General features: G+C 51.1%; 1 protein-coding gene and 1 long non-coding RNA gene across 2 annotated transcripts; both read right to left on the reverse strand.

Moving 5' to 3' along the window:
• Positions 1-835: 835 nt before the first annotated feature.
• Positions 836-13227, reverse strand: SIGLEC15 (sialic acid binding Ig like lectin 15). The gene is made up of 6 exons (XM_047698231.1): positions 13176-13227; positions 6070-6129; positions 5286-5669; positions 3792-4172; positions 2605-2635; positions 836-917 (listed from the first exon to the last, which is right to left on the reverse strand). The coding sequence occupies exons 1-6, from the start codon at positions 13225-13227 to the stop codon at positions 836-838; spliced, it is 990 nt and encodes a 329-aa protein (XP_047554187.1).
• A 554-nt stretch (positions 13228-13781) lies between these two features.
• LOC125082551 (uncharacterized) lies at positions 13782-25709 on the reverse strand. Its single transcript, XR_007122011.1, has 4 exons — positions 25418-25709; positions 24005-24109; positions 21409-21518; positions 13782-14025 (listed from the first exon to the last, which is right to left on the reverse strand). It is a non-coding gene; the product is annotated as an uncharacterized LOC125082551 (long non-coding RNA).
• Positions 25710-26986: the final 1277 nt, after the last annotated feature.

Raw genomic sequence — 26986 nt, forward strand, 5'->3', positions numbered from 1 at the left:
AGGATGGGTTTTTCACTTCCTTTCCGCAGGGGTCCCAGCTCAGGGCAGTGCAGAGCAGCCGATAGGTTAAGAGATGGGCAGAGTGTGGGGGGCAGTCACAGAGCAGACCCCGGGAGGCAGGGGTACGAGGCTTCTCCTCACGGCTGAGTGGACGTTCCTAGGACCACAGGTTTACACAGCCCCAGCCTCAGAAGCCCAGGCTGGCTCCAGGCTGGCTCTCTGGAATCCTCGCTCTCAGCCAGGCTGGTGTGGGGCCCCACTTGTCCAAGAACTCTCCGCACGTCCCAAGGGTGCCTCCAAGGAGGAGCCTGTGACCCCCCCCATCCGTACATGGCTCTGTACTTCCCAAAGTCCCTTTCCTCCGTTATTTCCTCCGATCTTGACAGGCCGAGCAGTCAGGATGGAAGGATACTATTGTCCATGCTCACGAGTAACCGAACTGAGACCCCCAGAGGTGGTCCACACAGCGAGTCCAAACCTGGGAGACCCTCTGACCAGTGCCTGGCCTGTCTTCCTAGGACATTCTATGTAGGAAAGGGTGAGAGTTTGTGAGTTTCATGCTGGAGCTCACACACACACACACACACACACACACACACACACACACTCAAAATGCTGGTCCCACTGTCATAAATATCCTGGGGGCTCTGGGACAGACATCCTTGTAGGAGACCACTGAGCCTCTGTGAGCAGGGTCTTGACACCCTTCATGGGAGGTCGCCCAGCCTCGGGCTGCCCACGTGGCCATGAGCCAGGAAGGCCTGTCCCAGCCAAGCCCGGCGTTGGCCTCTGCTCCTCAAGGGGTACGAGTGGATGCCAGCAGCCAAGGGGCTCCTCATGGTACACACGTGGCTGCTGGCAGGTCCCGAGGTCTCATCTGGCTCAAATTCTCATAGTTGGACTCCTGAGCCTGGGGCCTGTGAATGGAGAAAGTAGGTTGACCCCCTAGTACACAAGTGGGGATACACCAACTGCCCAAACCATGCCCCGGCAAAGGGCAGGAAGGAGAGTTGAAATGGGAGCCCGGCCTAGACCCAACAAAGCGTGGGGACTAAGTTTGGAGAGAGGGCAGCGGCGGCATCTGCGGAGCAGGGAGGAGGCCTCCATGTGGAGGATGGCCTCCTGGAGCCCAGAGGCACTGTCTTCTGGAGGGGATCTCATCGGTGGCATCAACAGCCGTCTTTGCGCCTGGTGCCCTCTACACTCATCTCACCAGGCGTGGCCTCCTGAGCTCCAGCTGCTCCCCGACTCCTCCCCCGGGACAACTTAGCACCCATCTCAGATGGAGCTGTGAGGGCTTGCGTCCCCTCCTCCCTGTCATCATCATCTCAGTCAGCGGCACCAAACCTGGGCTCCCTGGCTGCCTCCCTTGGGTCTGCTGCCCACTTGGGTCCCTGCTCAGCCCCGCCTTCCCCCTGCCCCACCCCTCCGCCTCCTTCCAAGCAGCTGGGCCAGCCTCCGCCTTGGCCAGCGGCCTCCTGGAAAGACTGGGCCCCCACTCTTGTTCGGATGGGGCCCCCCAGGTGCTTCCCATCACCACTCAGTGACTTCCCATCGGCCCCTTCCCGGGTCGCCCCTGAGCCTGTGACCCACCCAGTGGCTGCCTCCCTTCCCAGGGCTCTGCTGCGTGGCCCTGTCCATTTTCTTCACAGCTTGTACTTTAGAATCGACAAGGACCTTGTTTATGTGTTTATTAAATTCTCCACATTAAAATGTGAGCTTCCTGAAGTTGGGGGGTTTCGCTGTAGCGTTAGTACCCAACTCAGTGTCTGGTACATGGCAGGTTCTCCGTAAATGTTTGAGCCCTCAGCTCTCTGATTTAGGTGTCTCAGTGAGCTCGTGAGTTAGCAACACAGAGGAACATCACATGGGTTCTCAAGAACTCGGGGTATGGCTGAACAGGCAGCTAGAGAGAGGGGCCTGGGCTGGTCGTGTGGCTTGTAAAGCCTTCAGGGCATGGACAGGGACAGTTATGGGAATGCCTGGGCTTGTCCAATAAGCCCTGTTCTGCCTCCCTACGTCCCTGCCCCCCAGACACCCTGCCTGGGGTCAGTGACCTGGAGTCTTTCTTCCCCGCAGACCTTCACGTGAACAGACACGGAGAGAGAAGGGGAGCCTGGACAGCAGGGCCAGTACGTCCTAACTTAAACCCTCTGAACGTCTAATGGCATTTTGTTTGCGAAGCCTTCGGCTCTGGGGGAGAATGAGTACCCAAACTGGCTTTTGTGTGAGTCTGCCTGTTCTAGAACGCTGGAGAGCCCAAGAGGAAACACAGGCTCGAGGAATCACATCTAGGTGCAGACGTAAGATGGGAAAATGACCCTTCAGCATCACGCACACCAGTGTGAGGCCCAGACTGTAAATGCTAGGGCAGGCGTGAGTGGGGAGAGCAGGCCCCCGTGGCCTGGTCTGACCAAAAAGGGCTTGGGAGACTGAAGAGCAGGACTTTGGGAGGCTGCGGAGGAGGTCAGAACCCTGATGGAGCCCCAGACCCCAGCCCTGACCCTCTGCCTGGTCTTTCTCCTTATGCCGCGAGCCCCAAGAACCCTGCGTGCCTGGGCCAGTGGGGCCTTAGCCCGGGGTGGGCGAGGGCAGGGTACTCACCGTGGTGGGGTGTCCGGGGCGACTGGGTGCTCTGTGTGAGGGACAGAGAGAGAGAGGCGGTCGGGGGGGAGGCATGAATCTCCATGGTAGCCTCAGGCCACAGGCCCTGCTGTCCGCTCCACCCCACCACGGAAAGTGGTCCGAAGGGACACGTGACAAACACAAGCTAGCCAGGTACGAAGTGTCCTTAGAGATGACCAGGAGTTAACGATGAGAACCCCGGAGGGAGGAACGGCCCAGCAGAAAAACCCGCCTTTCTGAGGACCGCGGCGCCCAGAACGCTTGGTGGGTCTGAAGAACCGGCAAGAAAAGACAAGACGGAGAAGCCACAGCAAAGACCACAGCCAGGGCAGCTGTGACTAATTTTGGATTTCATCCCAGGAAAGTGTGAGGTGGGTGCTGCTGACCTGGATGGTCTGAGAGGCTCTGGGAAGCCCCTGCCTAGAGCATGAGCTCATTTCCCATCCAGCTCTGCGAGAGCCATGTGGGGTGAGCGGCGGATCCCGAGGACACCCTGCTGTCACACACGCACACTCCCGCACCTGCGGCTACCAACACCATCAGCTCCCTTCCCCGGTTCCTGATCCAACTGTCCCCGTACTTGTAAGGCCTTCCCTCCTGGCCTAGCCAGACATCCCACCAGAGTGAGGCGAGCTGTGCACTGGGCCTCTGTGGCACCTGGGCTCCAGGACAGCCCTGCTCCCCGCAGACTGCAATTGCTCGCTTACTCCCCAGCATCCCATTCAAGGGCCCGGCTTATTCATCTCTGCCTTCTGAGCACCTACACAGCACACAGTAGGCCCTCAGGGTGCTTACTGTAACACAAGGGAATGCTGCTATTTGGGAAGGTCTATGTGAAAGGGCCAGGGAGGAGTCATTTAGTGGGGTGCGGGGAAGAGTGCGAGCTGAGGTTTTTGGGTCTCTATCTCTGCGTCTCTAGGCTAGAGGCAAGTTCCTTCACTCCTCTGACCTCAACTTCCTTAGTGTAAAATGGGCTCCTGCTGGTTTCCCCCCTCCTGAGCTCTATGTAGGGAGAGATGCGAGAAAGCAAGATGAGGCACAGCGGGGGTGGAGGCGGGCACAAACTGTGTCGGGGCTGAGTCCCGCCGGGAGGTCTCCAGGCGGTCTTACCCGGGCGGAGAGCCCCCGCCCACCCCTCGCCCCGACCCTGATGGGGGTGAGCTCACCTAGGCGGCGGCGGGCTGCAGCGCGGGCGGCCAGAACTCCGAGCAGCAGCAGCGCCTTGAGGCCGAGCGCGCCGAGCGAAAAGGCAAGGGCCGGGGCCGCGGAGGCGCCGTGGAATCGGAACAGGTAGACGCTGGCCTCCGCGCGGCCCAGGCTGTTGGAGGCCGTGCACGTGTAGCGGCCGTCGTGGGCCAGCGCGGACAGCTCCGCGGTCACCTGGTGGCCGTGACCCTGGCCCGGGCCCGGCACGGCAGCCGAGCCATTGCCCAGGGCCGGGCCGGACCAGTCCAGGGCGGGCGGCGGCTCGCCTTCGGCGGTGCAGAGCGCGCGGAAGGCGTGCGCGGGGCCGGGCAGCACCGACAGGTTGACGATCCGTGGGGCGGCTGCGGGCAGCGACGGGGTGGAGGGGTGCGGGAGAGAAAGAGAATTGTGGTCAGAGAAGCGGCGGGGAAGGGCAAGGGCAAAGGCGGACCCCTTTCAGTCCCTTTCAGTCACCAAGAGATTTGGGGCCAGTGGCGCAGAGAGGAGGGAGTAGGCAGGCGCTCTAGCACCACGGTGCCAAGGTCCCCATAGAGATGTGGCCTTGGGCAAGTTATTCTGAAGCTCCGTGCCTCAGTCTCTTCATGCGTAAAATGTGGATCACTTACCTTATGGGGTCGTTGAGATTTGGCAAGTTACTACATGTGAGGTGCTTTGATTCGGGCCTGGCTCACAGCAAATGCTCACTCAATGGTCGTTACTGTGGCTGTAGCTCAGGGCTGGGGGCTGTCTGCTGGTAGGCTTTCAAGGGCACTTCCCACTCCCAGACAACCTCACCAAGATCTAGAGTTGAATGTCTGGGTCTATGGCAGGGTAGCGGCAGGCCCTGGGAAGAAACTGACATGCACTTGGAGAGGCGGCCCAGCCAGACCAAGGGCACATGGAAAGTTCTGGGCAGAGTGGAACCCAGAACGGGATCCTCACAGCAGGGAAGGCTAGGATTTTAAAAAGTTCCCCAGCTCATTCCAGTGCTCAGCCAGAGTGGAGAACCACTGCTCTAGGGACCAGGGACCCTGGTTCCCACTTTATTAGGGTCTAGCAAAGTACTGTGCACTTGGCGGCTCCCTGGGCATCTCTGGCGGGCTGTGTGTGCCCTTCAGTGCACAGAGCACACATCCCACCGTGGCCCTTGCCATTACTGTTCAACTCGTGTCCCTCCCCCTAGACTGAGAGCTACTGGGGCCATTCACTCCCTACGAACTTCATCTGGATGCCCATTTCCCCGGCGCCACTCAGTTCTGCGCCACTCAGTTCTTCTGAAGGCAAGCATTCTGCACTTTTAACAAGTTCCTGGGCGGCCCGCATCCATCTCCAGGTGTGCGGCCCCCTGCCTGGCAGAAAGGTGCTGTGCATCGCCCCCGTCTCCACGCCCGTGGCGGAAGCTGTGCGGGCGCCCTGAGGCCCAGGACACGGCGGGAAGGCGGGCCGGAGGCGGGCGGGAAGGGTGCGGCGCTCACCGGTCACGCGGAGCCGGATGCCGTGGCGGCTCTCGTAGCGGTCGTGGACGTCGCCGGCGAACTCCACGCGGCAGAAGTAGCGGCCATCGTCGGCCAGGGCGAGGCGCTCGACACGCAGCGACAGGTCGTTGCAGCGCGGGTTGCCCAGCAGCCGGAAGCGGCCGTGCAGGCTCAGCGCCGTCTGGCAGAGCTCGCTGCCCCGCGCCGCCGCGCACCGGAACACCTGCGGGCCGGCGTAGGCCTCGCCCGCGCGCCAGATGGCCGTGAGCGGCCCGTCGTAGTGGCGGTGCGGGTGCGTGAAGGTGCAGGGCAGCACGGCCGCCTCACCCGCCGCCGCGCTCACCTCGGCCGGCACCTGCATGGACCAGCGCTGCGCCCGCGCACCTGCGGGCGGCGGGGAGCGTCAGCGGACTCTGGGGGAACCCCTCGCTGGGGAGCCGGGAACCCACAGGACTCAGGGAGCACCCCGGGGGGGGCCTGGAAACCCCAGGATTTCAGGAAGCATCTCCCTTGTGGAGGCCCAGAAACCCACCGTGTGACTCGAGAGGCACCCTCCGGGATCTAGGCACCCTCCGGGATCTTGACTCCCATGACTCTCGAGGTGCCTGGCCCCTCTCCGCCCTTCTCTGGGAGTATTTGCTTCATTTGGGGACGTCCCACCTACAGGCCCATCGACCCCATACTCTTTCCCACCCCTGCCCTGGGGCAGACAAGCCCCAGGATCCTGGTTACCACACAGCCCCAAGCACCCCCCTCCCACGATGGTGAAAATAAAAACACTTACTATGAGCCTCTGTGTTGAGCAAGTTCCCTGTAGTATCTCTTTTGGTTCTCACAAATGATCCTAGATGGAAGCACAGTTATCCTTGAGTTACATGTAACAAACTGAGGCACAGAGAAATTGAGTACGTAAGTAAGGTCACACAGCTAGAAGGAGGCACAGCCAGCTTTCAGACAGGACTGCCCGACTCCACAGCCAGCAGTCTAGGGCACTAAAGGGCAGGGAAGCTTGGGCCTCATCCAAGGAGCCCAGCGCTCCCCGTTAACAGAAGGGAAAGAGGCCTCAGGAAGGGATGGTAGGTTCCGAACTTAATGTGTTGAGCTGGTGAATGAGGTCCCTTTAGAATCCAGGTCAACCCAGAAGGGCTTCCCAAAGCCAGACAGGGAGCTGAGAGCCCACAAGTGGTAGATCTTCTGTGCTGTGTTCTTGCTCTGGGCTTAGTTTCCTCACCCCCTGTCTGTGAGCCTCTGAAGTATGGTTGAGCTCAGGTCTGGAAGCTGTGCTCTGCCTCCAGCTCCAAGATGGCTGGAGAGCCCCTGTCCCTGTTGTCCCATTCGTGTGCTGCTTTGGGGAGGGGCTGAGCAGGTGGGTGAGGGGGGATGTTGGAGCTAGGCCTCAGAGGACCAGGCTAGGTGGGGGTGGTATCTCCCTGAGGAGGGAGGACAGGCTGGTAGGTCTGCCCAGCTAGAGCCCCGAATGTAGTTCCCAAAAGGGATCTTGAGAGGGAATAATATAGCTACTCTTATATTTCCCGAGAGCTTTGTAATTCACACGGTTCTTTTATATATCCTGTCACATGACCCCCAAGACACCCTGGGGGAGAAAGGCAGGGGGCTATTGTTATAGCTCAGAAAACGGAGGCCCAGAGTCACACAGACAGAAGATGGGAGAAACCCAGCTTTTCTGACTGCATGCCCAGTGCTCTTTACTTACTGAGGGTATGTCGTGCCTTGGGTAGGAATCTCCTCAGCCCGCAGCCGGTGACCACCCATCCTCCAAGGAGCCTAGCCCGTTGATGAGTTATCTACAGGTGAGCACAATCCTCCTGTATAGAATCAACATCTATCGGGGGCGCCTGGGTGGCTCAGTGGGTTAAGTCGCTGCCTTCGGCTCAGGTCATGATCTCAGGGTCCTGGGATCGAGCCCCGCATCGGGCTCTCTGCTCGACAGGGAGCCTGCTTCCTCCTCTCTCTCTACCTGCCTCTCTGCCTGCTTGTGATCTCTCTCTGTCAAATAAATAAAAATCTTTAAAAAAAAAAAAAAAGAATCAATATCTATCACGACTCACATGACCATGTTATTCTTGGGAGCACACACATTCCCGTAAGGTGAGGGCCCTTCTGGGACCTGTCTTGGCTATCATGGACTCATTAAGCCTTTCCTTCTCTGGTGGAAGTTCTAGGCCCTCCCCTGCCTCTCCCCTTCCTCACTGCCTGCTTCGTGCTCTCTCTGCAGCATAGTTGCCTGAGCTGGGGCCTCCAGGTGTGTGCCGCGGGTGTGTGCCGCAGGTGTGTGCCATGGCTGTGTGCCACAGGGGTGTGCGCAGGTGTGTGCCGCAGGTGTGTGCTGCACTAGCAGCGTGGGGGTACAAATTGGGTTGTGTGGCTCTGCCTCATATAAAACCACACTTTGGGCTTAGGCCAAGCTTGCCATCAGATAAAAACCACGAGTTCTGTTTTCACACAATGTGCTTGTGAGCCAGCTCTTGTTTCTGCAGGACAAGTGAATTACGCTTTTGACCCGAAGTGGAGGACATGACATTTATCTCCAGTTAAGAGCTTGTTTGTTCAGTTGTTAATAATCAAAGGGCCTGGTTTCAAATCTGAGAAGCCCTTTCTGAAGCTTTTACTTGTTTACTCAGCACTCCCAGGTGCAGAAAGTGCCCCCTCTTGAGGCTCAGCCTGTGCCTCGGTTTCCCTACACTTCCCACCCTCTGTAACCTCAGGCTCCGCTGACCTCCTGCCTCTTGCCGGCGTCCTGGAGCCAGGTGCTGATCCCCCCCAGGTAGGTTTTGCTATTGTGCATTCATCGATGAGCAAACACATAACAGACACGGTCCCACTCTAAGCCAGGCACTTGGATACAAGCCAGGGTTACAAAGATCAATCGGATGGCTTATCAGCCTGCCGGAGCTCACCACTCAGAAAGGGAGACAGATCTGCGAACACATAATTACACTGCAGCCTGCCAGGTCCGCTAATGAGGGACACCGACAGGTTTCCTTTGTCTGAACAAGATTCCTGGCCCATTTCACTCACCACCTCCCTCCCAGCCAGCCCCAGGCCTCTGCTGAGTTGTCCTCCAGAGGGAGGCATTTCCCCAACCCCCAGCCTGGGTCTGGCATCCTTCTCCTGTGCCCCAGGGCTGACAGACGTACTTTCTCCTTGTGGGCATGGACTAGTCAACTGTGTCTTGCCCAGGCACCCAGAAGCTCTGGAGGGCGGATCTGTGGTCATATTTGTGTTGTTACTGTCTCACCAGACACTTGCCACATAGTAATCGCTGTTGAATTGCTGTCATAGGGCAGAAGGGAGGGTGACCAGGCTGGCAGGGGAGGGTGGGGGCGCTGGGGAAGTGGTGTGCAAATATCAGGCAGGGAATGCTTGGAGGGAGAGAGGAGCCATTCTTTCGGCGGAGCCTCGAGAAAGGAGTGGGATTTGCCAAACCTTGGCGTAGACTGAAGGTGCTCTAAGTGAAGGTGGCAGGTGGGCAAGACCACAGAGGCAAGGATGTCCGCATCGGGGAGACAGGGCATGCCCAGATAATGGGGCCAGAGTACACAGTGCTTTGGGTGCTCACTGGGAGACAGTCCTCATATCATTTCATGTGCACGACAGCCCTATGAGGGACTGGCAATAGCGCCTTTAGGAGAAGGGACGACAGAAGCTCAGAGAGGCAACGTGACTGTTACAAGTTCATCTGACCAACCAGAAGCAGAGCCGAGGCTTCCCCTTCTGTGGTTCCTGTTCCTACTTTGTCCCCTGTGCTGTGTTGCCCCGGCATGACAGCCCAGTTTGGAAACATCCTGAAGTGTGATACAAATGGTAGCCACCCCCCCACCCCTCCCTCTCCCTGGAGGCTTCTGCTGTAGGAGCTGAGCAGGCACACAGAGGCCCTGTAGTAAGATCTTGGCTCCTGTCAGGGGGATTTGTGTTTCCTGTTTACCTGCTGGATGGTGTTTCAAGAGGCCAGCGCCTGGACTCCCCCTTACACAGAGACTTTGGACGCAGGGTGAGGGTGGGAGGTCCCAGCAGGGATTGCCCTGGGGAGCAAACGCATGTGCTTTGGCAGGAACCCAAGTTCCCAGCACCTTGTGACGTGTGTCGCTCCCTCCAGCAGCTCCTGCCCATATTTAGCACAAGGGAGGGGATACTCTTGGACTGAAACCTTGGCCCCTGGTTGTAGAGTCTCTGATCTCCCTGCCTCGGGACGGTTAAACCTCCAGGGTCAACAGGAAACCCAGACTCTTCTCACGATCCAGTACACCGCCACTCCATGGTGGCCCCGCCTTCCAGCTTTGGCACGGCTGGACCTGGGGGACCATCGCACTTGTGCTCATTCTTGCCCCGACTTTTATGAGCACCCGGTCTGAGCCTGGCCCTGTTCTAGGCTCCTTCGCTTACTTACTGGGGGATCTTCGGACAGGTTACTTAATATCCCAGGTGTCGGGCTCCTCTGCTGCCATATGGGGTGCCTAATACCTTCCTCACGGGCCTGAGGGTTGAGTGAAGCCACATGTAGCTCGCCCAGCAAATGCTCGATGCACGTTAGCCCCCTGCTCCCGCCAGCCCTGCAGAGGGAGTGTGGCTGCAAGGGAGCAGGGTGGGGGCGCCGAGCAGTGGTAGGGAGGTGCTCTGGGCATACATCTCGAGGTGATGCAGCAGGGGTGAAGACGTGGTACCTTGACATCCCACCTTTTGTAGCTCACGTTGGCATCTTAGATCAGAGGGGCAGTCACGGCTGACCGTGGTCTGGGGCCAGTGTAGACCATGGGGTGCTCTCCCCAGAGTGCCCACTTAGCTCATCTCTGTCCGTGCTCCCCTCAGCCTTCTCAGGGCCCTGCTCCCCGCCCGTCCTCCTCTGCCCCAGCTAGGACTTCTCAGCCCATGCTGCTGGCCACGGGAACCATCAGGAGCAGAAGCAGCATCCTGGCCCATGAAACTCTCCCATCCATTTCCTTCGGGACCCATCACAGCAGGCCATCTCCTCCCCGGCCTTTCCCTGCACCCCACCCCTGGCGGTCCCCTGCACTCCCATGAGCTAGGACGACTGCTGTGATTTGTCTTGGGTTTTGGTTTGTTTTTTGGCAGTGGTTCCAAGCTAGGAAATTCCTCTGAGCCAGCCTGTGCTCCGGGCTCACCACCACTGCACACAGGTGGTAGAAAAGGTGGGCCTTACTCCTGGGAGACTCCAGCGGTTCAGTCCAGGCTGTGACACCCCAGAAAAGTCACCTGACTCCCATGGGCCTCCTTAAGGTAGGGACAAGGGTCCTTGCTTGTAGAGCTGTGGTGGAGAGTGAACGAGCTGCTTGTCAAGGCTGACACAGAAGTCCTTGAGGATGACCGCTACTGTGACCCCTCTACCTGCTTCTCGGAGGGCTGTGGACCAGCTGCACCCAAGCAGTCAGAGCTCCCAGACCATTGTTCTTCCCACCTGCCTGTTCCCTGGTGTCTCCAGCTTTCCAGGAGCAGATGTGTGGGGAGCCAGAGGGGAAAGACAATGGAGAGTGTGCATGAGCCCCTGGGAGATTTGGGGCTGCCCCAGGGCACTGGGTGCTGGGGGGTAGGTGGCATCGGTATGAAGGAGAAAGGCACAGGAGGTAGAAGGGGGTTCCTGGATGAATTCCTCCCACTTCACTTTTGCCAAGGGCCTGCCCTGGTCCTCTGCTCAGAGATGTGTTTGGGGAGGAGACTGGGACTTCGGGCACCGGCTCAGGAAGCCCCAGGGTTCCCTTATTGCAGCCAATGCCAGGCTGGTCTTCCGGCCTCCTGTCTAGGTCCACTGTCCCATGGAGCAGCTCACAGGCGAATGCCTCCAGGGGGGTTTCAGAAAGCGGGATCCCCTCACCTAGCTCCTGGACCTCTCGGGGGAGCAGTGAAGATGCTGCCAGTATGAGAAAAAGTGATCTCCTCCCCCAGAAGCCTCAGCCCCCCTGGGTAAATCTGACCCACAGCGGGAACGCTTATGTGGTTTGGGTTTTGTTCTTGGACACGTGACTGCTCAGGCTTCCTCTAAGTCTTTTTGTCTTTAACTGATTCACAGCAGCTAACCCTCAACGGGAGGAAAGAAATCAACCCAAACCACCTCCACCCCCACCTCGCCTCTCTCCAGGGTATGTGACTTCAGCAAGATTTCCCTGTCATTTATTGCACAATCACTCAGCCCCAGGACCCGGCTGGCAGGCTTTTATCCATGATCTAATCGTCCTTCACAACACCCGACCGGGCGCCAGCATTCCCACTTTTCTGATGCTCCGAGGAGTTAGGCCACCTGCCCAGGGCCACACAGCTAGTAAGTAGCAAAGCTGGGATTCAAAGGTGTATGTGACGTTGACACTCACGTCTGAACCGCTCTCTTACCAGCCCTGGGTCCAGGCGGGGTCTCCTCCTCCAGCCCCCATTGTCTAAGTGGGGCCCAAACCTAAATCATCCCAGAAAGTCGGCGGAGTTATGTCACTCTGGGAAAAGAGAGCCTCCCCCCTCGTCGCCCCCTCCACTGGGTGTGTGGTGGGACAGGCGGCAACATGGGGTGGGGACACGTGGGGGCCCAGTCTGGAGTCTCACATCCACCCACACCCCCCATGGGGTGTCCCTGTGCCTCTGTTGTCTCATCCGGGAAAAGGGAATAGAGTAGTTCCTTTCTCAGTTTGTTCCGAGGCTTACGTATGGTTCTAATTAAAGTGCCCAGCATGTCTAAGAGCCGTCTGTGGGCGGTTGCTGCAATTATCCAGACCAGACCTGACCTGGACGCTGCCTGTGTTGAATGCTCCAGAAGAAGGAGAAGGAGTTTATCATCCAGTCGTGGAGACAGGACCCCAGATGAGGAACATGGACTAACTCAGAGCACCATGATGCCAGTGAAGTCACCGTGCCACACATGACGGCCCGTGGCCCCGCTGGTGGGAGCACTGATGCCGAGACCGGGGGCCCAGTCACGGGAGGGGTCGGAGCTCAGAAGATGGCCTCTGTCATTTATCCTGATAGCCCCCAACTACCCCATGCCTCAGAATGACCCGAGAGACAGGGTCTCGGTGGCACAGTTGGTTATGTGTCCCACTTTTGCTTTTGGCTCAGATCTGATCTCAGGGTTGTGAGACTGAGTGCACTCCGTGCAGAGTCTGCTGGAGTTTCTCTGTCCCCCTCCCCCCAAAATAAATAAATAAATACATCTTTAAAAAAAAAAAAAAAAGTGACCTGAGAAGACAGTTGAACATGCAGACTCCCGAGCCCTGCTGTCTGATACTCTCCTTCTGCAGGTCGGGCGAAGAGCCAAAGGAACTGCATTTAGGTGAATGGCCCTCTCGCCACCCAAATTCTCAGGCAGTTGGTCCCCAACCAAAACACTGTTCCTGGGGACATCAAGTCACTGAGCTAAGTGACCAGTGACGTTGTCACTTAAGCCTGCTGCTGAATCCCATTCAGCCCTTGGAATTCCCACTGGATGCTCAGGGTGCCCTCTCTCACTTGCTCCGTGCCCCGTGGGAAATCACCCCCACCCTTACCCCAAACAATCGCATGCCTCCTCCCCTCCACTCTGGGCTGTGCCCATGGAGAGATACAGCACTTGGAGGACCACAACCCCCGAAATCCCTCAGAGCCTGGACTGTCCTCTCCTGAGCTTGCCCGTCATCTCCCAGGATCCTCACGGCGGGAGGGGCAAGCAGGGGGCCTTTCTACAGGTGGGGCCACGGAAGCCCCGAGAAGTCAGAGGATTGCCCCAGGTCACTGGAAACCGAAGGCAAAACCCGGGCTTGAACTTCTGACTTCCGTCGCCTCTGCTTCCTGGAGTGTCCAGCTGCCCCAGGTGCGAGGAGAGAAGACTGTCCCTGCGGTTTTGTGAGCATCTATTCTGTTCTGACTGTGGGCCAGAGAGAATAGTGGCAGACTCACCCATCGGGAGGATGCCCACCAGGCAGGCCAGGAGTCCGATGGACCGGTCCATGTTGTAAGCATCTGAAGACCCCAGGCCAGCCCCGGGCTCGGCTCAGCCACCAGGGAGAGGCCTCTCTGGTGAGGCTGTGGGAGAAGGCAGGGGAGGGATGGGTGGTGTGCCCAGGTCTGCACCCCTACTGGGCTCCAGGCATGGGAGGAACTGGGGAGACGTGGTCAGGCAGCTTGGTTATGATTCGATGAGGCCCGTGGGGTTTAGTCATGTGGAAAACTGACAGGGGAACCACTCGGATGATTTTCCAGGACAGGAAACAGAGAAGTACATGAGGAAGATGAAGGGTCCTTTCCATGGCCTCTGGTCCCTTTGGAAAAACTGCTGTTCTTATGGTGCCGGCCTTCCCTTCCTCCTTCCCTCCCTCTCCCCTCCCTTCTTCTCTTCTCCTCCCTCCTTCCTCCCCCTCCCTCCCTTCTCTTTCCTTCCTTCCTTCCTTCCCTCTTTACCTTCCTGCATTTTTAATGCGCCAGTATAGGTTTTCTTTTTTCATTTCTTTCTTTTTTTTTTTTTTTTTTTCAGAGAAAGAGAGAGAGGGAGACAGTATGCTCCGGAGAAGGGGGTCAGAGGTGGGCCTCACAATGGGACTCAAGCTCACCACCCTGAGATCATGACCTGAGCCAGAATCAAGAGTCTGAGGCTTAACCAACTGTACCACCCAGGCGCTCCCAGCATGGGTTTTCATTTTGATGAAGCTGTCTTACTATGGCCATACAGATTTTATGAAGTCGTGATTATTCCCAGAAGAATAATCATCTCCCAAACATAGTCATCACTGACAATGGTTACATGACCAAGCTGCATGAAAGGGAAACAGTGAAATTATTAAGCAAATCAATCCAGACAAACATGTCAACATGCTCAGAACATCAAAATGCCAGGTAGAAATATCTTACTCCAGGGGCAGAAACTTTGTAGCTGTTGCAAGGTTGCCAGAAAGCTAGACAGAAGAGCAACCAGGTAAGGGCCTGGCAAAGGTGAGCCAATCGGTGGCGAGAGGGAAATGTTTTAGTGAGGATAAAGGCTAATCTGTTATGGGAGGGGGGCTCTCAAATACAATAGATTAAAAAAACAGAAGGTGATTTATCTCCCATCTGACAGTCCCAAAGTGAGCTGTTTATGTTGGCAGGTGGCTTGCCTCTCCTGGTCATTCTGGGGTCCAGGTTCCTCCATACCCTTACACTTCACCCCCTTCCCCTGCGACATTGTTAATGCCTCTTAAGGCCGAAGGTGGGAATCAGGCTTGTTCACCGGGAAAGACAGAAACTCTAAGTCAGTTGGCTTGTGTTTTGGGTTATGCATGATCCAAAAGTTGTATATGTCACATCCACTCCCATCCCACTGGCCCTGCTGCAAGGGAGCCCTGGAAGTGAGGGCACTAGTAACGCGATGCTATGGCCACAAAGTTACAATTTATTACCGTGGAAGCAGGGAACAGATGTTGCCAGGTACTTAGTTACCTGTCTCTGCTACGAATGTTTGCTAGAACTCTAGAAAACTAAACTTTGGAAAAGAATTGATTCCATAAACTCTAAGATGTCATTGAAGGGTGCACCCTTATTTTATATAGCACACTGAGAGAGAGAGAGAGAGAGAGAAAACCTTTCTACCTTTTTATAACTGTAAGATGCCATTGACTATAACATGTACCCAGAATTCAGAAATGTGAGAAACTGGGCATCTTAGGATGGATGAGATATAGTTCCTTTTTAGCTTTTTGGTTATATATTCTCAGTAAGAAGAGACTTTTCAGAGAGGTCACCGGTCCTCCCGATACTAGAAGGAGCAGAGGAAAGAGAGGCAAGTCTGTGATTAGGTCAGGGTTTTACAGATTCTCTTCCTCAGGTTAAAGAGGCTTTTCCTTCTACTCCTGGTTTGCTGAGAGTTGTTACCATGAATTAGTGTTGAATTTTCTCCAAAATGTTTTCTGCATTTATTGAGATAATTCTAAGATTTTTCCTCTTTAGTGAATTACATTGATTGATCTTTCTAATTGAACCAGCCTTGTGTTCCTGAGATAAACCACACTCGATGGCGATATATTATCCCTTTTACATATTTCTGGGTTCAATTTGCTAACGATTTTTTGAGGATTGTTTACGACCCTGAGGGATGTTGATCTGCGGTTTTTGTATCTTGCAGTGTCTGTGCCTGGTTTTGGCATTAGAGTAACTCCGGCCTCATAGAAGGAGTCAGGAAGTGTGTCCTTTTCTCTTTTCCGAAAGAGATTATGAATTGGTATTATGTCTTCATGAAATATTTGGTAGGATTCCCCACTTGAACCAAATCGTCTGTGCCTGGAGTTTTCTTTTTGTTGGAAGGTTTAAAACTATGAATTTAACTTGTTTGACAGAGTCCTATTCAGATGATCTATTTCTTCGAGAGTAAGTTTTGGTAGGTCATGTGTTTCAAGGAAATGGTCCATTTCATCCAAGTTGTTGAAATTATGGACACAGAAGTGTCCATAATATTCCCTTATTGTTTCTTTCATGTCTGTGAGGTCTGTAGTAATATCACATCTTTCATTCCTGAATAAACAGTACTTTGTTTTATTTTTTATAGGTTATTAAAATTTTTAAAATTTAAATTCAATTAACACATAGTGTATTATCAGTTTCAGAGGTAGAGGTCAGTGATTCATCAGTCTTCTATAACATCCAGTGCTCATTACATCACATGCCCTCTTTAATGCCAGTCACCTAGTTACCCCGTCCCCCCGTCTCCCTCCCCTCCAGCACCCCTCGGCTTATTTCCTACAATTAAGAGTCTCTTACAGTTTGTCTCCCTCTCTGATTTCATCTTATTTTTCCTTCCCTTCCCCTATCCTCCTCTGTTTTGAATGAACAGTACTTTAAAAAGTCCAGTTTCAAAAAATGTTGAACCTGTATCATATCTCCGGTGCAATGCTGGACACACTCAGACATATGGAAAAGCAGCTTCCAGTAGTGGTTTCCAGTGTAACCAAGTGTGCTGGGACCAATGACTCGGCTCTCAGCCCCAAGCCTCCGTTTCTGTACTCAGCTGCAGATGCTGAGGCTGACACTCTGCAAACCACATTCTTCAGACACGCTTGCTGGCCAGTGGAAGGCACGAGAGTGAGATGGGGAGCTGGGCTTCCAGCTCCTGTCAGAGTGGCTCCAGCACCTGATGAGAGTTCTGGGTCCAGCTTCTGGGTTCTTTTGGCAGTGGAAGCCTGCTGCGTCCCCTTGGGAGTACAACACCAACCAGTGCCCCCCTCCCACACTATTGTCTGAGCATTAGTGGACCCCTTCATAGAGCTGGCCAGGAGCTGTGCGGGGCCCCTTCCTCTGAGCTCTGAGACCTCAGTAACCTTACCTCCCCCTACCCCCAGCCCTGGGAGGGGTAGCGGCATCCTCTAGTTACTAGTACTTGGGCTGCTCAGAATCTCCTAGTTTCTCATTTATCATTCAATTATTTGTGTAACCAGCGGGTTATACTGTGCTTGATACATGAGCTCGGCAAATCTCAGTTTAAGAGTTCAATTCTCTCCAAGTTCATCTCTAAATTCAACAATCTCAATCAAAATATCAATAGGCTTTTTTTTTTTTTTTTTTAACAAGCAGATTCTTAAATTTTTATGGAAAGTCAACGGAACTGGAAAAGCCAGGATTGGTTTTTGGAAAAGAAGAATATATTGGGAGGAATGTGGCTCTGTGATTTTGAGAACCATGATAAAGGTTCCGAAAACAAGATAATGTGGTATTAGTGGGATGATGGCCACAAAGACCAGTGAGCCAGAACTGAGAGTCCAGAAATACCAATGCAGCCAGCTGATTTTTGATAGAAGTCCAAAGGCAGGGGTGCCTGGGTGGCTCAGTCATTGGGCATCTGCCTTCAGTTCGGTTCATGATCCCAGCGTCCTGGGGTTGAGCCTGATATTGGGCTCTCTGCTCGGCGGGAAGCCTGCTTCTCCCTCTCCCACTTGCCCTGTTTGTGTTCCCTCTCTCACTGTCTCTGTCAAATAAATAAATAAAAATCTTTTAAAAAAAAAAGTCCAAAGGCAATCTGATGGAGAGAGCACAATCTTTTCAACAAATGGTTTTAGAACAGTTAGATGTCCCTATACCCAAGAGATAAATAAATATAAATAAAAAGGACCTTGACCCATAAATCACACCTTATACAAAAATTAACCAAAAATATAGTATAGACCAAAATGTAAAATGTAAAACTATCAAATTTCTAGGGGAAAACAAGGAAAAAAAATCTTTGTAAGCTTAGGTTAAGCAAAGAGTACTAATTAAAAAGATGATAAAGTGGATTTTGTTAAAATTAAAAACATTGGCTCTCCAAAAGACACTGTTAACAGAGTGGAAAGACAGGCCCCAGACTGGGAGCAAATACGTGCAAATCTCATCTCTGACCGAGGATCTGTATCCAGAATATACAAAGAACTCTCGAAAACCAACAATAAGAAAAGAATAATTTAAAAAAAAATTCAGATTCAAACAGACACTTCACCAACAAAGATATGTGATGGATGGCCAATAAGCTGATGAAAACACACTCAACACCCTTAGTCATTAAGGAAACGCAAATTAAATTTACAATGAGATACTGCTCCACACCCCGTAGAATGGCGAAAATGAAGGATACTGATAATATGGGTGCTGAAGAGTCACAGGACCTCTGACCTGGCATGTATAGCTGGTGGGAATGCAAACTGGCACTGTGAACTTTGGCAGGTTAGAAAAGTTAAGAGGTTCTTACCATGCAGCCCTGCAATCCACTCCTAGGTCCTAACCCGGTGAAATAAAAATTTATGTTTTCAAAAAGTCCGTATGAGAATGTTTATAGCACGTGCCTTCATACTCACCCTAAACTGGAAACAGCCAGATGCCCCTCGTGGTGAGTGACAAGCTGTCCTACAGGCACACAGCAGAGTGTTAGGCCCGGACAGCCAGGAAGAAACCACTGCTTTACACAATAGCATGGATGAACTAAATGCACTTTGCTTGTTGAGAGAAGACAGGCCCAAAAGGGTGCATCTGGTATGATTCCGTTCATGGAACAGGCAAAAACCACAGGGACGGAAAAGAGATCAGTGTTAATTACCCGGGTAGGGGATGACATAGGGATTGACTACAATGGAGCAGCAGGAGGGAATTTGTGGGGGGATGGAACTGTCCCGAATCATGCCTGGGGCAGTGAACACATGCTTCTATTTGTCAAATTGCAAATACAAACGCAAAGAATTATACACTACAAAGGATGAGTTTTACATACGGAATTTAAAGAAATTAACCAGGATATAGGGAGAACCCCAAACGGAATACAAAAGATAACAAAACACCTGAACATATTACAAAAGAATAACTTACCCTTGGGGCGCCTGGGTGGCTCAGTGGCTTAAGGCCTCTGCCTTTGGCTCAGGTCATGATCTCAGGGTCCTGGGATCGAGCCCCACATTGGGCTCTCTGCACGGCGGGGATCCTGCTTCCCCCTCTCTCTCTGCCTACTTGTGATCTCTCTCTCTTTGTCAAATAAATGAAAATCTTAAAAAAAAAAAATGAATAACTTAGCCCACAGGAAAGAATACAGGACTAGCCTTAAGTTTCTCTGGAAAACAGTGTTTTGACAGAATGCCTAGGTTAAGACAAAACACTGTGCACGATCACTGCACTGTAGTTAGCAAATTTATTTCTCACAAGGATAGAGCTAGAGATTCTGAAATTATATATGTGTACAGGAGCAGATAAGCAGATAAGATGTAGACAATGAGTCAGATGTCTCTCTGCTGGAAAAAGAAAAAAAGCTACAGTTAAAGAAAGGGGAAAGGCTAGAAGGACCCTTGTTACACTGGATTGGAATTGGGGGTGTCAGAATAAAATCTTGGTTTTAAAGTATATATATAGGCACCTGGGAAGCTCAGTCAGTTAAGTGTCTGCCTTCAGCTCAGGTCATGATCCCGGAGTTCCAGGATCGAGCCCTGCATCAGGCTCCCTGCTCAGCGAAGAGTCTACTTCTCCCTCTGCCCCTCCCCCGTTCATGCGTGCTCTCTCTCTGATAAGTAAGTGTATATACAGATAGATGCAGAGCCCAAAGAGCTCTTAGTGCAGGGGCTGGCAGGTTGCAGAGTGTCTAACATTCAGTAGATAGTGGCTACATATGGTACATTCAGTAGATAGTGGCTACATATGTGTAGGGATACACACATGTTACACATATGCATTCACATATAAAAACATACACACATGCATATAACACAGGCATATTGACATATGCGTATATATACATAGTGGCTGCTCGATTAAATGTCTTTCTGTTTGTGTTATTGGTCAATAAGCTGATGACGCCTTTCCCCAGTATCTCTGCGCTGGTCCATTTGTAGCTTTTCACTAGGCTGACTATAATTTACTATCCAAACTGGGACACATTTGTCTGGGACAAGTGCTTAACTGTTGGGACCACCAGTACAATGGTCATAAACTGTGACTGTCCTGGGCCAGACATGTCGCTCTTCTAGAAATAGCCAGCACTATGAATTTCTAGGCAGAATCTCTCAAAGGCTTTATGGATCTACATATGAATACTGGGGCAAGGGGAGAGTGGAGGGCAGGAGAAGGCATTCATCTTCCCAGTTATCAAAGGCAGAATATCGCTCTTTCCTTTTGCGTTCCTTTGCCTCAGTTTTCCTGGGAGTCGCCATCTGAGAGGATTAGGATGTATGTGTACAAGCCTCTGAGGGTGAGCTGTACATTCACACCAGTGTCTGTGTAATTGAGGAAACATGGAGAGTACAAATCAGGGGCCATGTGATTATATGCCCAGGAATGTTGTGCAATATACAACCTGCACAACTGTATGTGGTCACCCTGCATCAGTATATTGGAACATGAAACCAGGATTGTTTCTGAGGTACTTTGGGCCCTTCTCTGTCACCTGACACTCTTAATCAGGTTTAATCTGGTGAAAGTGAACCCCCTACACCAGCTGGCCTAGGTCAGTGGAACTAGGGTGTAAACCTCAAGAGTGGCAGTGGTTAGAAATGTAGCCGCAACGAGCAATGGCAGGAGGAACTTGCAGGAATTTCCAGTTGGAGGCCACAGGGTTACAAGCTGATAGGGTTTTCTCTTTGCATCTGCTGATTCCATGCCCTGGTAAAATAATGCCCACGGTTCACGGACAGGGCTGGCTGCAAGGCTCGGGTAGCCAGGAAGCCCAGAAGGTCAAATCAGATCTCCACTAAGAGGCTTCTGGAGAGGAGGGCATTCTCCCTGAGACATGCACGAGGAGTCTGAGGCTGAGGGTAGGCCAGTGGGACAGCAGTTCACACCACTTTGGCCGGGGAAAGGACAGACAATTCAGGGTTTCCTAAGTTATTCTCTACTGGGGTAAACGAGGTCATGCCCTCTTGCTAGTTCTGAAGAAGACGGGGCTCGTTGTTCCTTTCCTCGTCTTCTTCCCATTTCCTCTTCTCTGGGAACCCCAGTTTTAAAAAATCTCTCTGTGTCACTTGCCTCTCTACACTATAGATCACATGGGAAAGGCCGTGTCATTCCCCCTGGCAAGGCCAACCTTCTGCGTCAGATGGCGCTACGCTGACATCCAGCCTTGCCACTCACTACATGTGCCTTTGGTCAAGAATTACTTTCTCCACACAGCCTGGGTAATGGTGGCCTCCTCACACTGCTGCAGAAAGGACACTGGGGCGAGCTTTACCAGAGACCACACCTGGTGCCTGCGCCTAGTAAGAACGCTGCTAATCTTCAGAAAAGGGCAGGATCATCTTGTTATTTTGGGGGTCCCCTTGTTTGGAATATGCACAGATTCAGATTCTGATAAAAACCAGTAAGAATTCAAGAGTCAGATGGGAGAGAGTTGCAGAAAATAGATACCTATCAGAGGTGACAGTGATTTTAGGAACTCAAGAGCTGTTTGGCTAACGAATTAGCAAACTCATCTCTTGTTCATGAAGGCAGGTTTTCTGAGGACCTGGACAAGTGCTCATGATTTTATTTGCTTTGGGAAGCAGGGCAATTGCTTTTAAAAACACCATTATGTAATTTATTTGATTTTGACATTGATCGCTTTACTGTGCTCCCCAAATCCTCACCCTTCTCCCACTCTCTCTCCCAAGCCGCTCAGACAGCACCCCTTGCCCCCACTCCCCCCACCAGCTGTGCTTCTTCCCTGGCTATGAGCTCTGAAGATCCAGACCTTTCCCCTCTCGATGCTTCAAAGCTGCCCTTCCTCAGAGAGGAGCTGCCCGTCGATGAAACAAAGCAGAGTTCATAACCAGTCTGCAAAACAGAGGGAGCATAGCACATCTGAGAAGAAGACATTTCAAATCAGTGGAGGGAAATGGATTCTTTAATAACCGACGTTGGGGGACACCTGGGTGGCTCAGTCGTTGGGCGTCTGCCTTCGGCTCGGGTCATGATCCCAGGGTTCTGGGATCGAGCCCCGCATCAGGCTCCCGGCTTGGTGGGAAGCCTGCTTCTCCCTCTCTCACTCCCCCTGCTTGTGTTCCCTCTCTCACTGTGTCTCTCTGTCAAATAAATTAAAAAAAAACAAAAAACAAAAAAACCGACGTTGGGAAAAACTGTCATTTGGATTAAAAAAATAAAGCTAGATATTGTCCTTGGTTTTTAATCTGTATTCCAGATGGTACGATTACTTGAAAGTAAATGTTAAAACCATAAAAGTGCTAGTAGAGGGCATGAATGACTTTTAAAGATTTTTATTTTATTTGAGATAGAGAGGGCACAAGCAGGGAGAGTGGCAGGGAGAGGGAGAAGCAAGCCCTCCATGGAGCAGGGAGACCAATGCAGGGCTCGATCCCAGGACCCTGGAATCAGGACCTGAGCCGAAGGCAGATGCTTAACTGACTGAGTCCCTGAAGGGTATGAATGAATTTTAAAACGAACCATGAAGTGGAGATCTTTCTAACTTTGGGGAGAAAAAAACCGCCAGAAATCATAAGATGAAATGTTGATACATTTGACCTTGTAAGAAATTCACTTTAATCCTAACTAGTTCAAAACTTAAACAATTTTTACGGTGGGAAAAAAGGCACAAGGCAAATGACAGAGTGAGTGACAACATTCGCAGCCTATATGCTAGATGAAGATGCGTTTCCTTTGTTTCACCCATTAATAAGGTGTTTGATAGTTCATAGAAAAGAAATAAAAATGACTGATAAACTTAATGCTGATTTTAAAACAGCAAATCAACTCCACACTGAAATACCTTGTTGGACCTCTCAGGTGGGCAATGTTTATTTATTTATTTTAATTTTTATAAAGATTTCATTTATTTATTTGACAGAGAGATCACAAGTAGGCAGAGAGAGGGGGCAGGAAGCAGGCTCCCTGCTGAGTAGACAGCCCAATGCAGGGCTCGATCCCCGGACCCTGGGATCATGACCTGAGCTGAAGGCAGAGGCTTAGCCCACTGAGCCACCCAGGCACCCCTCAGGTAGGCAACATTTAAAAGCTACATTAAAACCTCACATTACTGAGCATAGGAGGATGGGCTCTCAGCAGTACAGACGAATGTATCAACCAGTCATGATTCTGGAAGACAAATTGACATAATCAGGACTGCAAATGTGTGTATCATCTCCTCCGGCAAGTCTACTCCAAGAACTTTATTTTCTAGAACTTTATTTTTTTTTGCTTAAGCTGGCAAAAATATACATACTACAGTCTTCCTTGCAGCATTATTTTGTTACAGTAAACAGCCGATAGGACCATCAGCATGGGCTGATTAAGTACTGTGGACACTGTAGACATCCCATCATCGGGATGCTTTGAATCTATTTAACGATGAGATAGATCTCCATGTGCTGATTTAGGAGGGTTCTCAAGATACAGTATCAGAAGGAAAGAGCAAGGTGTAGAATGATAAATATAGTTAGTGAGGTCTTAGAGTAAGGTCTTAGCTATGTTAAGGAGAAAGGGCTGTCAGTGTTCACAGGTGTAGATAATTTCTGGAAAGACTCAGTCAAAAATTAAAGGCGACTCCATCTGGGGAGTTGAGATGATTTTAATATATGTCCAGAAGTATAGTCCTCCCGTCAAAGGGCGAAGCCCAATTCCTCTGTGGCTGGGCTTAGTGACTTGTATCTTACGAGAAGAATGTGGCAAAGGTGATATCATGACTTCTGAAACTGAGTCTTTAAAGTCACTGTGGCCTCCTTCTCACTCTCTCTTTTAGATCATGCACTCCGGGGGAAACCAGCTGCCACTTAAAAATTATTATTTTAGGGGTGCCTGGGTGGCTCAGTGTAGTTAAAGCCTCTGCTTCGGCTCAGGTCATGATCCCAGAGTCCTGGGATCAAGCCCCACCTCAGGCTCTCTGCTCCGCGGGGAGCTGCTTCCTCCTCTCTCTGCCTGCTTCTCTGCCTACTTGTGATCTCTGTCTGTCAAATAAATAAATAAAAATCTTTAAAAAAATTATTATTTGAACATTTTTTAGAATTCCATTTTAATTGCCATGTTGGTAGTTTTGCTATATATCATTGTATGCCCTCACCCCTGGGGCTCTCTAACAATCACAACACACAGTGTCTTAACTTTCCCAGTCTAATTCAATATTGTCCTTCACATAAATATAGAACCCTTGCAACCATATTGGTCCATGATCAACCCCCCACCACGGTGGAATAGAGACCTGACATAGACTATTTCCTTTATCTGACATCTGACATGTACCTATGCTATAAATACAAGAGAATGTTATAATTTTTGTTTGGAATAGTCTTATATGTTTGAAAGGAATTAAGATGGGAAAACCAGTCTTTTATATTTACTGTATAAATGGATGCTCTTCATTCCTTCCTAAAGATTCTTATCTTCATTTGGTCTCATTTCTCTTCAGCCCGAAGAATTTCCTTTAGCATTTCTGTAGTGCAGATCTGCTTGTGACAAATTCTTTTAGTCTTCCTTTACCTGAAAAATCTTTATTTTGCCCTCATACTTTATAATTTTTTTTTTCCTGGATATAGAATTCTGGACTAGATTTTTTCTTTCTTTCTTTTGGCCCTCCAAGATGTTGACCCATTGTCTTCTGGTCTCCATTATCTCTGAAACCAGTTATCTGAATTACTGTTGCCTTCTTTGTAACACGTTGCCTTTCCCTGCACCCTTTCAGGATAATCTCTCTACTATTGGTTTTCAGAAGTTTGACTCTAAGGTGCCCAGGCATGGTTTTCTTTTATTTAACCTGCTTGAGGCTTGTTGAGCCTCTCAAGTGTGTAAATACCTTTCTTTCCCCAAGTTTGTGAAGTTTTTGGTCATTATGTCTTCAAATATTTTTTTTTCTATCCCATTCATCTCTCTTTTCCTTCTAGGACTCCAATTGTGCATATGTTAGATCTTCTGATGTTATCATGTGGGCTCTATTGTTTTTCTCTGTATTCTTCAGGTTGTATGTTTTACTTCGAATTCTCTTTAGATCCACTGACTCTTTCTGCTGTTTTCTCCATTGTGTTAAGCCCATCCCATTAATTTTTAAAAATTTTAGATAGTGCATTTTTCAGTTATAGAATTTCCATTTCATTCTTTTTTCTGGTAGCTTTTATTTATCTGCTAGCCCTATATTTTCATCATTATCTCATCATGTTCCTTTCCATCATTTAGCACAAAGTTGCTGCTCTAAAATCATTTTCTGCCCATTTCAACATCTGCATTGTCTTGAGCTTGGTTTTTGTTTTATGTCTTTCATTTTTGGCATGGGTCACATTTTCTTCATATGTCAAGAGATTTGGGGGTTGTATTCCAGATTGTGTGATTGTTACGTTGTAGAGACTAGATCTGCTGTATTCCTTCAAAAAGTTTTGAATTTGTGCTTTAGCAAATAATTAATTGGGCTCACACGGCAAACTGTGTTTTTAGGATGACACTTCAAATCTTAGTTCAGCTGTCTTATCCTTAGCTGGGCTGCGTATAGTCTGGCCTACACACAAGTCACTAGGGGTCAGGCAGAAATTTGAGCAGAGTCTACATGTGAAAGTTGAGACTTTTTCTCTCTGTCCCTCTCCTTCCCCAGATTCCACTTTACTTTCCAGAAGCTATGGTTACCCCCTCCCAATTCTGGTCACCCCTAGTTCTTGTTCTTCAGACCAAAAAGGATATGGGGTGTCTCTCTATCAGTCTTAGTTACCCCTCAGGACACTGACTGCAGCTTGCCCCCAGGCTGAGAGTCATAAAAACAGGGTACTCACCTCACACTGTCTCATTCTTCCAAGTATCAGCTTTCTACTAGACTCTGTAGCTCCTGCACACTGTCCGTGACTATCAGCCTTCAGGGTGGTGTTTTTGATTTTTTTGGTCTGGAGCTGATAGTTGTTAATTTTCAGGAAGGCTGGTAGACTACAAGCTTCCTCATCCATACCAGAGGCAGAACTCAGTCCAGAAACTGGACTCTTCACCACTGAGATATAAAATACAATGCCGATCTAGCTTCATCAGATATTCTAGAAAGGGTCCCTGCCCTGAGAAGTGTCTGAAACAGTGGGGGTTTAGACACTGCATAAGACTGGTGATCTTTCTTGAAGGATAACTTTTGTCAGTGCTTGTCCTTTTTTTTTTTTTCCCCCTGAAGAGAAAGTAATGACCATGTAGGCAAGCAGGAGATACTGACTCATCTTGGGGTGAGCCAGGCTTTGAGGGTGACTCACTGTGACTTCAGACACAGGGGGAAATGGCCAAGTGGGTGGGTCTTCTGCTAATGGTTGCCTCTGACTTGACTAGATTTAGAACAAATGGATTCTGATTTGGGAAAGGTATGAACTTGATTTTCCAGGTCATTAGGAGGCATCTTCTGTTCCTTTTTATTTACCGTCAAGAAGGCAAGAGATCCTAGGATGTGATTAGAAATTAGCAAATAAATGCAGTTTGTATGAAGTCATTTGGTCACGCAGAGATGGGGGTGGAAGGTGAGGGAGGTGCTGGGGCCATGGGGACAAGTCAGGTGCTGTAGGCGCAACTGGGCCCTGTTTAGTCACCCCTTCCTCCTTTCTGTGAGCACTGAGAGGAGGGGGTTTGGTGTTTGGGGATAGTTGGGAAGGACTTGAGTCTCACAGATTGATACCAGCATTTGCCGTAGCTTTGGTCTTCTGTGGCTTAGGAGCTTTGGGGCTGTTGGAAGGGATCCATAAAGTAATTTCTCTTTTCTCCTCTAAAAAATGATGGCCCCAGATTAGATGTGCTTAAAGGACTGTTTGGGGGGGGTGCCTGGGTGGCTCAGTGGGTTAAGCCTCTGCCTTCAGCTCAGGTCATTATCTCAGAGTCCTGGGATCAAGCCCTGCATCAGGCTCTCTGCTCAGCAGGGAGCCTGCCTCCCCCTCTCCCTCTGCCTGCCTCTCTGCCTACTTGTGATCTCTCTCTCTGTCAAATAAGTAAATAAAAATCTTAAAAAAATAAATAAAATAAAGGACTGTTTGGTTGTCATGAATCTCCAGGGAGGGGCCTCTCTAGCTTATCAGCCCTCACCAGAGGGGAGATTATGGGAATGGGAGCCAAGACAGGAGTGGTTGGGGCAGAAGAGAGTGGACACTGGAGGGTGACATGCCAGAGGCCAAAGGCATCCTCACCCACCCGATTTACCTTTCCTCCAGGTCCACCCCAGAGCTGAGGGTGGGAGTGGGCAGCGCCCAGAGAACCCCACAGTGTGGTGAGAAAATGCAGCTCTCTCTGCAGTGGGCACTGCCTTCCCCTCCCAGGAGAGCTTAGACGGGCAATGGGGGCCATATCCTCCTCTGGGGTCGGACATCAAAAACCACCTCTCACTG

Source organism: Lutra lutra, chromosome 12, assembly GCF_902655055.1.
Source record: "Lutra lutra chromosome 12, mLutLut1.2, whole genome shotgun sequence".
Lineage (NCBI taxonomy): Eukaryota > Metazoa > Chordata > Mammalia > Carnivora > Mustelidae > Lutra > Lutra lutra.

Bases quoted from the DNA above. Each gene is read 5' to 3' on its own strand.
- SIGLEC15 (XM_047698231.1), bottom strand. From the start codon at position 13,227: ATGGACCGGTCCATCGGACTCCTGGCCTGCCTGGTGGGCATCCTCCCG. The intron at 4,173-5,285 runs GTGAGCGCCGCA...CGCTGCCCGCAG, and splicing joins CATCCGGCTCCGCGTGACCG to CCGCCCCACGGATCGTCAAC. The intron at 2,636-3,791 runs GTGAGCTCACCC...TCCCTCACACAG, and splicing joins TGCAGCCCGCCGCCGCCTAG to AGCACCCAGTCGCCCCGGAC.